Here is a 13,341-nt window from a genome sequence, read left to right as displayed (position 1 = left end):
TGTGAAATAAATTAAAACACTTAATTATGTATTTGAATGTGGTTAAAAGGGGATATTTTAAGTTATTTATGTGTTACTAGAATAATTTTTTTAAGTCCATGTATGACACAATCAATGAAACGTAAGGTGAATATGGACTACAGTTAATAGTGCAAATTATAAAAAATGTACGTTCATACATTTTTATGGTAACAAATGTACCATACTAATGTAAGATGTTAATGCTAGAGTGGTGTATGGGATCCCTGCATTTTATGCATGATTTTTCTGTAAACCCACAACTTATCTAATAAAAAATTACTACAAAACAAGTAAAAACTATTTTCTCTTTTCATTGATTGTAATGTCTCCTTGATCATACACTAAATTGCTGTATATACTAGGGTATTTTTTCAGGTATCTATCTGTGCTGTTTCATTCCATCTATAGTTTGGTCAGTCTCGTAGTGTCATATTTTGATAGCTGCTGGACTATGATTTGAAGGGGAATTTGAAAATCCCCTTGACTTTTCTTTCCTTTTACACTTCTCTTAACTATTGCATCTTGTTATTTTTCTAGATCAGGCATATACCATTCTGGTCATTTCCAAAAATGAATAGTCACTCAAATGTTTACTAGAGTATTAAATATCTAAATTAATTTATGGATTATTATAATGTTTAGAGTAGCTAGTATTCCTATACAGGCATGTAATGTACCTTTTCATTCTAAATTACCTTTTATATCTGTGTGTGTGTGTGTGTGTGTGTGTGTGTGTGTGTGTGTGTGTGTGTGTTTCAGATAGGTCCTTAGCTTCTCTTATATGACTGTTTTAAATATTTTGCATTTTTGCTGGTTAGGGCAAGGCTCCCTGGAAATCCTGGTTGAGAAGAACTGGTACTTTCTCTTTTTTGAGAAATTTTCACACATGCATACTCCATCCATAGTACACAATCAACAGCTCACAACATCATCATACAGCTGGGTATTCATCACCATGATTATTTCTAGAACATTCGCATCACTCCAGAAAAAGAAAGCAAAGGAAAAAAGAAAAAATGCATACATCCTATACCCCTCTCTCCCACAGACCACCAGTATCTTACTCTACCCAATTTTTTACCTACCATCCCCCCTATTATTCATTCGTTTCCTATCCTTATTAACTCAATTGTTCATACTGTGGATAAAGGGAACATCAGACCTAAGGTTCTCACCAGCACACAATCACATTGTAAAAGCTATGTCATAATGCATACTTCTTCAAGAATCAAGGCTACTGGAACACATTTCAACAGTTTCAGATACTTTCCTCTAGCCACTCCAATACACAATAAAATAAAAAGGGGATATCTATATAATGAGAAGGAATAACTTCCAGGATAACCTCTCAACTCTGAACTCTCTGAGCCACTGAAACTTTATGTTGTCTCATTTCTTTAAGCTCTCCAAACTCCTACTTCTACAATTTTCAATGAGAGCAGGTGATCTAAATTACTAACTCAGAGAAAAATCTGAAACTCCCAAGTAGAACCTACCCCATCTTCCTGCTACGAATCTACTTGCTCCTGAACTTAGCCTTTCCTCTATTCAATTTTAATGGAAGATGTGTTCCTTTTATCTAGGGTCAGTTCTACCTGTACTCTGAAGCTCCTCCCTTCCCACTTCCTCAGTGACATTTTGTTCTTATTTTTCTTCTCTCTTTCATGTCTCCAGTCTCTACTCTTACAAGTTCTGTTTCAACAACATTCGAACATCTGTCCAATTATCCTTCAGGATGAAATGTCAAGTCCTCCTTTAGCTATCACTCTTAACTTGTTTAAATTTTCTACATTTCATCCACTCCGCACTCATGTCACACTAGGTATCCACTGAAATTATCCACTCCAAAGCTATTAATTATCTCCGGTTAACTAATTTCATTTATCCTTTCCAGTCCATATTTTGATGACCTCTCAGCTCTTTTTGATAGTAGCAGCCACTCCCTAATATTAGAGGCATTCTCTTCCCTTGGCTTCCATAATAACCACATTTTCTTCCTATTTTTCTTACATCTCTGGATTATCTACAGTTATTTCTTAAGCTTCTTCCTCTTCCCCACTTTTCACAACTCTTTTCAAATAACTTCTTCTCTCCTCATTCATTTTTCTCCATAAGCATTTTAACCCTTTGCTCAGGTTTCACTAACCATCAAATAAAATCTCTGACTAAAACCTCTATCCCAGTCACATATATCTGACTAAGCCCACTTCAGATCTATACTGGATGGTTCACAAGTACATTAAACATGACAAGTTGCAAACAGAACCCACTATCTGTTCTGCTCCTCCAAAGTTTCCTATCTCAGATTATGACACAAACACTTAGTTGCTTCAGTCAGAATATATTTGAAAATATAGCTAATACTTCTCTCCATCCTCCTGGCTATTATTCCTACTTCCAATCTTCTCTTGTCCATATGACCAGTACCATCTCCAATGGAATTACTGGCTTCCTTTCTCATACCCTTCTCCATAGCATAGTCAGAATGGGTTTTACAAAATACAAGTCTGATCACACCACACCCCCCCCCACCACCAGTGGCTTCTCATTGCAGAATCCATTTCAGCCTCTGCACACAGCTCCCTCCACTGTCCACCTCATTCTGCATCACAGCCAATAGCTTCTTTAATTTTTTCTACAGGGACTTTGGGTAATGTCAGAGACATTTTTGTATACCACAGTAGGGTAGAGTGCTACTGGACTCTATTGGGCAGAGGCCAGGGATGATACAATATTGCTGAACATGCCACCATGCTCAGAACAGCTCCCACAACATGCGATTATCTAGCCCCAAAAGGTCAAAGATGTTGAGACTGAGAACCTCCTACCTTTATGTGGCTATCTCCGTCTGGAAGGCTCCTTCTCTCTCTTCACCGGCTTCACTCTTCTCCCTAATTCCCACTGAATTTCATTTCTTAACTTAAATGTCACTTTCTGCAGGAAATGTCCCTAAACTAGGTGAACTCCATAACCCCATTTATAACTACTTTACGTATAATTCCTTGTCCTTTTCTTGTTACACCACAAGGCTCGCTGAGGGCAGGACCATACCTATTCAATCACTATTTTGTTCCCTAGTACCTGTAACACTACATAACTATTGGTTAATTTATTGCTCATGGGTTTAAAAGAATAGAACTGCTCTCTGAATTTTTTAAATTCAGAGAGTAACTACATCTCTCAGCCTCCGTTTCTTTAGATGTAAATAAGCCATGTTAGCACCACTTCTCCCTGCCTCACAGTTACTAACGTTCAAATGACCAGAAGTATCTGTAAGGTAACAAACTGTCTGGTTTGCCCTGAAGTCTCACAGCCCAGGAAATCCCCAATCCCGAGCAAACCAAGATGCTTGGTGACCCAAACATGAAAAAATAAATTTTCAGCTGTGCTTTATGAATATTTTATTACCATTTTAAAAATTATCTGACACCACCTCACACCTATAAGAATGACTGCGATTACTATAAATTTTAGAGAGGATGTGGAGAAACTGGGACACTTATGCACTGATGGTGGGAATGTATAATGGTGCAGCCACTATGGAAGACTGTTTGGTGGTTCCTTAGGAAACTAAATAATGAGTTGTCCTATGACCCAGCAAAGGTACTACTTGGTATATACTCAGAAGAGCTGAAAGTAATGACACAAACAGACATTTGCACACTGATGTTCATAGTAGCGTTATTCACAATTACCAAAAGATGGAAACAAACCAAATGCCCATCAACAAATGAGTGGATCAACAAAATGTGGTATAAGCCTGCAATGGAATATTATGCAGCAGTAAGACAAAATGACATCCTGAAGTACATGACAAGATGGATGAGCCTTGAGGACGTAATGCTGAGTGAAGTTAGTCAGACACAAAAGGATAGATATTGAATGATTCCACTTTTATGACAAAGCATAAAGGTATAATCAGAGGCTTATAGTACAGACTATAGGGGACTTAGAGATACATAGAAGCTAGAGATGGGTGAACTGTTAGCTAATGAGGTTGAACTCCAAAATAAGAGAATAGACAAGGGTGAAGGTGATTCTCTAGTGGATCTATAAGTAATATCATCATAGTGAAGATGAACATTATTGAAAGGGGTTGTATAGACCTACATGTCCCACTGATTAACACTAGAAATATGAATTCTCACAAGAATTACTTCAAAGATATGATACTTGTATAAAGAGTTCAGGGTACAAGGGGAAAACTGCTATTGCATGCTACAAGCTATGTTCAAAAGGAAACCATCAGCACTACCACAGCAACAGCAGAGATAAATAATGGGGGGAGGGACAAGAGTTAAGAGGAGGTTTAGATTTTCTATTTGGCGAGGGTATGTTCATTGGTTTTCTTTCTCTTGGGAACAATGAAATTATCTAAAATCGAGAATGTTGATGGACTATGGACATTGGGCCCTCTACGTGATGCCCAATGAATGCAGGTGGCTGAAAGATACACTGACGAGAAGTAGATTGACAAATGATGGTGTATACTTATGAACGAAGGTTGTTCTGCTATAAAAAGGAGCAAAGTCATGAGGCATGCAACAAAGTGAATGAACATGTGGGACATTTGGTGAGACAAAATAAGCAAGAAACAAAAGAATAAGAATAGTATGGTCACCTTTAGAAAACACTTATAAGAAACCAGGGGCCTAGATTGTAAGCTTTTAGAGCAGACACATTAAGTCCGGAGTGGTGATTATTATTTCTGGATTTTGAGAGGCTGTCTTATATATATATATAACCTGATATGTAGAGATAAGAATGAAGCTGAACAGGTTGGGGTTAAAGTAATTCAGAAAACAGGGATAAGGAAGACGGTGCCTATATTTTAGAACCACACATACTCTTTGAGACCAATGGAAGAAAGGTTTATTTGGTCTGGAACTGAAAATTTTCTTTAGTGCATAGTCTAATTCAACCTATCTATACAGCTCATTTGAACAATTGAAACACAGTGAGCACAGAATAAGAAACAGGTCCTTTAATCCTGTATAGATTATTGTAATGCCTGGATACATCCTGGAGTATATAAAGCAGATAATCAAAAAATATTGGCAAAGTCCCTTGAGGGATGGGAGAAAAATTTGGAACTATTAATCCTTACCATCAGGAATCCCCTCATACTGTATCAAACTTTAGGGATATCCAAATCAACAGGCCATGCCCTTGGATCAGGAGGCTTACTCTTGTGAAGCTTATGTAGCTACCAGAGAAGCTTAGATTACCTACAGGCATGCCTAAGAGTTACTTCTGGAGGACCTCTGTTGTTGCTCAGATGTGGCCTCAGTCTCTCTAAGCCCAACTCTATGAGTGAAATCATTGCCCACCCCCGCCCCCCCATGTGGGACATGACATCCAGGGCTGAAAGTCTCCCTGGGAATGTGGGAGAGGACTCCCAGGGATGAGTCCAGACCTGGCACCATGGGATCAACAAATCCATCCTGACCAAAAGGGGGAGAAGTATAGTTAATAAAGTATCAGTGGCAGAGAGTTCAAATAGAGCCGAGAGGCTACTCTGGAGGTTGCTGTTATGCAAGCTTCAGTTAGACCTTGCTACCTATCATAATCTGCCAACCCCCAACCAGGACCATTCCGGCCAATCCTAAAGTACACCTGGGGCAATATATAAGATTCCACTAGGGTTCCATGCACTAGAGTAACTTTCCAGAAACCTACAACCTCCAGATGGGTCCCTGGTCCAGATAAGTCCTGAAACCTAGCCCAGCCTCTCCAGAGTATCAGATAGTTCCATCTCCTACCCCATATTAGTGACAGACCCTTCCAATGTGAAAAATTTAGAATTACCATTGCCCAAACAGCCCTAAAGAGAGGGATGGAGAGACCAAAGGTGATGGTGGAGTTATACAGAGAAGATAGGATTTAACAAATAAATATGAATGCTGAATCATTAAATTGATATCTCTTTTAGTCACCAGTATTTTAGAGCAGCTAGAAGTAAAAAACTAAAATTGTAACCCATGTGAAAATCTGAAATATGTTCTACAACTAATTGTGGTGCTGTGCTTTGCAATTTATAGCTTTTTTGTATATATGTTATTTTTCACACACACAAAAAAAGACAGAATAAAAGTCGATGGTGATGATAAAAAAATATTTAAACTTCCTTGCCTCCTATATTCTGGAGCAGCTAGAAGGAAAAATATGAGAGGATTGTATGGTAGCCTATGACAAACTCTGGGATATGTCCTGTAACTACTTGTTGAAGAGTGCTTTGAAAACTATTGCTTTTTCCCTTCTTTGCTTTGCATATATGTTATACTATACAAAAAAAAGGAGTTTAAAAATTATCTGAGCCTTTAGAAATGCCTTAACTGTGTTAATTTATATAATTATCATGATATTATACCCTATTATTGTTACAGAGATCTTTCAAAATTTTACAGGCTATAGAGCCCAGAGTAAAATATTTCCTATTCACTTAGCCAAAAAAAAGAAAAAAAAAATCTATACCTTAATTTGTAGTATACTCTTCTAAAGAGGAAAAAGTAGAATTGAAAAATATTTTTCTTTTATTCTATAAAGAATGGCTTGCCATACACAATATCTAATAGCAATTGACTAGGTCAGTTGTATCAGCAGCCTCATCAAACTGGTAGAAAGAGCACCTGAGAGAAATTACTTAAATTCCCTATTGACATAAACTTTAGTCAACCGAAATGCTATTTCTGAGTCAATATTTTTGCAGTTTCACAATTGTTTATCTAATAAAGAGGTATTATTTCATTGATAAAAAGAGCAATCTGGAGCACTTTATTATGTAATTAACCATTAACTGCATTAAAAGCACTAGGAGAAAGAAATTGGTCATCTCAGAGGGTTGGGGTTTATATTCTTTCTTAATATGTTTGCATCATTTCACCAAACTAATGGAGTTATGACTTACCTCAGGTCAAAATTTACCATATAACACACTGTCACATGCCCGTACGTCTGTGGCACCTCTTTTTAGTCATTAGTTAACTTTAGGATAATGAGGGCCTTATCATGGGTCTAATTAGCCATGAAGTCCCTAATGGTAGTCTAGCTCATTTAGATAAAGTCAGTTTGCTGAGTTGCTCTCCACTAGAAGGGAGGGGAAGGAGAAAGAGTGTATGTATGTATGTATAGATGGATAGATAGATAGATAGATAGATAGATAGATAGATAGATAGATAGATAGATAGATAGACAGACAGACAGACAAACACACACATAATGTAGTAAAACAGTCCCAAGTATTTGGGCTTCTTGATAACTACTAAAGATTTTGTCAAAATGGGTATACACCAAATATCAATTCTTGCCATATCTTTAGACTTTTTCCTTATTCTTTTAAGTGTAAATTTCTTGGATCAATGCTATTCTTTTTTTGAAATTTCCTAAATATTTGATATTTAGGAAAAAAAATGATCCCTCCTAGGCTAATTGGAAATTGTGCAATAGGTCCAGTAAAGAAGCACAATTTGCCCCAAATCTAATTTAGCTGTGTCTAAAGTCCTCACTCATTCAAGGGACTACCAGTAAATAACATTTTTGTCTGAATTTGCCAACAAAGATGATTAACATTTATTGTTCAGCTTATAAGGCATATTATAGCAAATTAAAATACAGATGAAAATAATCCTTACCTCATTCTTTAACTTGCTTCCAGAAAACCTTAAAAATCAGTACATTTTCCATTAGTTCAAAAAAATAACTGTTAATAGCATTTGAAGAAATGCAGAGGAACTACAAAGGTAGTAACTTCATACCATGATCAGAGAAATAAATCTGGAGAAATCTGTTTGGGTCTTCAAAGACATCCAAGCATCTTTCTCAACTTACTCAAAAAGTTCTTTAGGTGAAAGTAAAATGAGGGATATTTAGGGAAGTCAGGTAAGCTTTGAGGCTAAAAAAACACCTGTTATTAAACATTTGTCAAAGATGTTCCAGAAAACATAATTTGCTTAGATTATTAAATAACAGTAATCTTGTCATCTTAACATAGTGTGGTCTTAAGATCATGACAGAGTTATATTCATAGTATTTTTTTAATGCTCAGAAATAGCTTTTTCTAACATACTCCTTCATATTCAATTCTTAAGCCTATTTTTATGTATCAGGACTTTGTTTAAAGTTATCATTTCAATTCATAGAATTTAAATTGCCTCTTTTCTCTGTAGAGTTCAGAAATATTCCATTCATGGAATATTTCATTCACATATATTCTTCCCAGTATTATCATAACCTCCATGCAAGGCAGCCTTTGCCCGATCCTTTCCTTATTTAGAGATCAGTTATCATAAAAGGGGCTGAGAAGCTAAAGACCCAGCTCAGATGGCAGCAGACCTGAGCCTCCAGCCTTAGAACAAGACCTTCCATTAATCTAACATCTCAGAGTCTTGTAGCCCATGTCTGTACTTGACAGCAGGTAGCGGCTGGAAGGCTGCCTCTTATCTAAGTTCTTAGTATGACTCAGGTGGCTAAATTTTTTTTCCACAAGATAATTTATTTTTCAAAAAATTTTTTTTCTTTTGAGAGCTGAAAACAGTTCTTGGTAAATCATAACATCAGGCAATCTCAGATACAGAATTAGTTATTCAGACTCCCATACTTTACAGAAAGTATTGCATATTATCACTGGTTTATTTGATGTCACCTCATTTGTCAAGACAATAACCTCTGCCCAGTGTTTAATGGCAGCTAAAAGCAACCTGTTCTGTGTACTTGTTTGTGTTTTCCCTGTCACAGAGATCTAAACAATTCAAATTTGAAAATCATCAGGAGATGGTATTCAAAGCATATGTGATTAGAGAAGATTGTAATAAACTTTTTATCTGAGTAAGATATCTGGGTAAGATATGGGTAAGTACACAGATTGGAGAACAGTTTGTTTCTTAGGAAAAAAACAATATAAACACATTTTCTGCTTTTATTTTATTGAACCCAGTCTGAAAATTGAACTCAGACTTATGAGTAAATAATAATTTAAAAGCAATTTTGCTTCACCGAGTTTTCAGTTTCATCTCTCTGGAACACCTGACTCATCACTAACTTCTGATAAATGACTGCAAATTATCTAAATTGCTCAGTAATTTAGGCCACATAATTGTAAATTCTATTCAAAGTTGAAATTAAGGCCTAACCCTTAAGAGAAAGCATTTCAATAAGCAAAATAAAAAAGTAAATCTATTGAGTAGATAGCATATATTTGCAGAAATCAGAAAAAAACCTGTCTTGAAGATGGTGGGACTCTACCTTGTCAGGCCCTTTCCCGAGTAAACTGAGTGGTAGTAGGCGCTGCTCTCTTTGATGCCAATCCCATAATAATGGTACCTAGAAAACAAGAACAGAAACCAGCTCTGTGTTAATGAAGAAGTTTGTTGAAGACAAAAGAATGCCTAAAATAAAACCGAAGTAAACCATACAAGTAGGAACTGCAATTCCTTCATGATCTTACTTTCCTGATTCTTTCTACCAGCACCTTAATGTGCTAAATCCCACTAATTCTACATATACAACTGCATTTCTGAGTCTAGGCTCAAAAAAGATAGAAGAATCACCTCGTGCCAATCCCCTCACATCCCCTAAAAAGTTAGGCTTCACAAACCAAAATCCCTGCAAATGTAGTCATTAGCTCTGAGTATGTCAAGTATAATCTATTTGTAAATTGCTTGGTTCAATTTGAATTGAGTCAATTTAATGAAAAAATATCATGATTCCTTCATGGCATGTCATATTGAATGGAGAAAAGAGTATGACATTATATCTGAGGAAAACACTGACATCTCACATAGGAATATGTGTGAAGCATAAGACCTTTTAAAAGATATTTTTCTCATGAGAAATACGAAACCCCATTCACTGTCATCTTCACTTCAAACTTTTGCAGAACACTTGAGATGAAGACAAGTACATTTTTCAACAGAAATATGACACATGGGAATTAACAGTGCTGCAAAAAATTTGCTGTAAACGTGTCAGTGGATCATGAGCCACGAGACAAGTACAACATATCATGCTTTTTGAATTATGGCTTATTCTCCTAAGCCACAGGCTCCTAACATAACTGTACACCCGAGTGCAAATGTTACAAGTGTTGTACAAAAGTTATTCAAATAGTGGGTGTTTAGTGAGGGTGGCAAAGTCTGCTGCCATCTGCTCTCAATGGTCAGTTCCATTTTCCCGCACTACTACTAGTTGCTTGCTTACCTCCCCTTTCGATTTGTATGCATTTAAGATCTAGAAAGGGATAAAATAAAACTTAAGAGGGTTTCCAGTGTTCTCCAGCCCAACTTACTGTATATCAAAGTTTTATTTCTTAGCACCACTGTCTCTGTTTAAAGTGCATGGGACAATGAAGAATATCCACTTCAAGATCCTTTCTCTGACCTGAGCAATAAATAAAGGACTTAGTCCACTAGATTCACTCCTAAACATCTCAAGGGCCTGGGGCAAGAGTACAATTAGAGATCCACCGGCCATATATCCAAATATTAAAAAAATATAAACCCAGCTAACAAACTGCTAGGTGAAGTACTTCTATCCTCCTACCTTAACAATTTTACCTTCCAAATGATCTGGTGGGCAGGTTTGAATTTAGAATGCTTGGACCCCTGGAGTCTCACATGGGAGCCTGGTGGTAAAAGCGAGCTGCCCGGCACCCCTTCTCTTCCCAACCCCTGCTTATATGTGCATTGTGAGGAGCCTCTTGTGGACACTGCAGTCCCAACATCCAAGCATTTACACCCCCCACAACAGCCACCACCTGGTCACTCCTCAGGCCTAGAGTCATAAAATACCCCCTGGAGGATGAATCTAAGAAGACCCCACATAGGCCCAGGAAACCAACCTGAGCCGCTCTTTTTATTTTTTTAATTTTTAAATACCAAAAAAACACCAAACAAACACAAACATTCCTATTTTGATCATTCTGTTCTACATATATAATCAATAATTCACAATATCATCACATAGTTGAATATTCATCATCATGATCATTTCTTGGAATATTTGTATCTTATTCAGAAAAGGAAATAAAATGAAAACAGAAAAAAATTTATACATACCATACCCCTTATCCCTCCCTTTCATTGATCACTGGCATTTCAAACTAAATTTATTTTAACATTTCCCCTATATTTATTTTTATTCTATATGTTCTACTCGTCTGTTGACAAGGTAGATAAGAGGAGCATCAGACACAAGGTTTTCACAATCACACAGTCACATTGTGAAAGCTATATCATTATTCAATCATCCTCGAGGAACATGGCTACTGGAACACAGCTCTACATTTTCAGGCAGTTCCCTCCAGCCTCTCCATTACATCTTGACTAACAAGGTGATATCTATTTAATGGGTAAGAATAACAACCTCCAGGATAACTTCTTGACTCTGTTTGGAATCTCTCAGCCATTGACACTTTGTCTCATTTCTCTCTTTCCCCTTTTGGTCAAGAAGGTTTTCTCAATCCCTTGATGCTGAGTCTCAGCTCATTCTAGGATTTCTGTCCCACGTTGCCAGGAAGGTCCAGACCCCTGGGAGTCATGTCCCATGTAGATGGGGGAAGGGTCAACCTGGGCTGTTTTGATGGGAATCCTAGGGTTCCCGGGACCAGAAACTTGCTCTGGAAGGGGGATGTGGGCTTTGGCTGGACACTTTCACCCAGACAATGGATTTCTCGCCTCAGGAGGAGGGGGACAGTTGGAGGAAGGCCAAAGCAGAGCGCTCTAAAGTGGGAGGCCCAAAAGTAAGTTCTCTCTTGCCAAGATCTAAGGGCAATACTAGGGCAGTGAAGTTGTCTCTAAATAACCCTGGGTCATTCATGATGGAGAGGAGCAGAATTTTTGAAACGTGAAAAAAATACATATATTATAACACGAAGTGTTTTCAGAAAGAGCTGTCATATTTGAGAAACAGTGATGGAGGATAAAGACATTAAATGAAGATTTTTTAGGATGGTAGCAGACAGAAACATATTTTCAAACCCTCAACTTTGGCAGAAAGATAAACTTTGAAAGATGTTATTAGTTAAAGTGTAGCCCAAATTGAATGAGAATGAGAGAGGCAGACACAAGGAGAGAGAGGTTACCATATGGAAAAGGATTGCTGGTACACTGCCGGTTTCAGAAGAAAGCAAGCACCATCGAGATTTTTATGTTAACCTTCTAACATGCAAAACTGTAAGACTGTTTTAAGTCAATGAATTCTGTGATATTTGCCATAACAGCCATGGCAAAATGAGATACCAAAATAAACATCTCTTTTATTAGTAGAAACAAACTGAGTGATGCTTGAGAAAAAGACAATTAAATGATATTATTATAACTTCATGTTCTTTTGCAATGCTTACTGTTTGTTCTTTCGACTTTATATTTAAATGACTACATTTTAGCTACTGGCTGAAACAATGTAAGTTCAACATTGCTTAAAAAGTTGGTAATCTTTTAGTATGACTTTGTTCATCTTGTTTCTCAACTCCGGTCTTTTTATCAATATGTAAATAATATCATACCACGGTAAAATAGTTTACCAACCAAAATGGTTTACCTGCACAAGGTGGTAGACATTGTCATAAGACAAGTCAAAGGAATGACTGTGAAGTCAACAAATTTAGAGTGTGCGCTGTGTCCTGAGCCCTGTTTAGGTTGTCAATACAAGACAAAAAGACATGCAAAATCAGGTCAGAAACATGTGTGATTCTGAATTTCACCCCAGTCCATGGTTTCCTGAACCAGATCACCTGCCAATAATGCAACAGTGAAGACATTACATGGGTATCTAGCACAGAGACACATTTAATTTCCTATTTTTAATGATTGCATTAAAAATTGCAACGTCTTTTAGGACCCAACAAATACTGACTACTTAGGATTTGCTAAATTTGCCCTACATTACTTAGGACTTTTAAGGAGAAGATATTTTCATTGCACAATTTATTTGTTTCTTATTTTCATAAAAGAACTGTATCCCTTGATCCCCTCCCTCAATATTGAGGGAAGGATATCTTTTAAAATAGAAGTATTTAACACCTCTACCTATATTCAGAATCAAGATTTTATATCTATGAATAAATTACTTTCCAGTAAGGAATATATATATTTTTGTAGGTCAAATGTTAATGCCACAGTCAGCCCAGACTCCCACTGCATCTAAGGAAGGTGACTTAGCAGGGCTACATCAGTTTCTACAAATCAGAAATATCAGGACCCTTTCTCATTAGCAATACCTCATAATACAGATAAGCCACTATGGCTGAGTACGTTCTATCCATACAATCTTATAAACATGTCAGCCTATAGGAAACAAGTAAAAAGTGCAAATGCTCTCTCTGTC

The 13,341-nt window shown here is 36.9% G+C and overlaps 1 protein-coding gene across 1 annotated transcript in view; it reads right to left on the bottom strand.

Annotated features, from left to right (window-relative positions):
- RFX6 (regulatory factor X6) overlaps positions 1 to 13,341 on the bottom strand; it is a 66,296-nt gene that overhangs the window by 40,084 nt on the left and 12,871 nt on the right. The window contains exons 5-6 of the mRNA XM_077159306.1: positions 9,262 to 9,339; positions 7,653 to 7,680 (exon numbers count right to left, since the gene is read on the bottom strand). Coding sequence (XP_077015421.1) covers positions 7,653 to 7,680; positions 9,262 to 9,339 — 106 coding nt within the window. The remainder of the gene's footprint in view (positions 1 to 7,652; positions 7,681 to 9,261; positions 9,340 to 13,341) is intronic.

This window comes from Tamandua tetradactyla, chromosome 5 (genome assembly GCF_023851605.1).
Source record: "Tamandua tetradactyla isolate mTamTet1 chromosome 5, mTamTet1.pri, whole genome shotgun sequence".
In the NCBI taxonomy this organism is placed as follows: Eukaryota; Metazoa; Chordata; class Mammalia; order Pilosa; family Myrmecophagidae; genus Tamandua; species Tamandua tetradactyla.
Note: the sequence above shows the minus strand (reverse complement) of the source record. Positions and strands in the feature narration are given on the sequence as shown.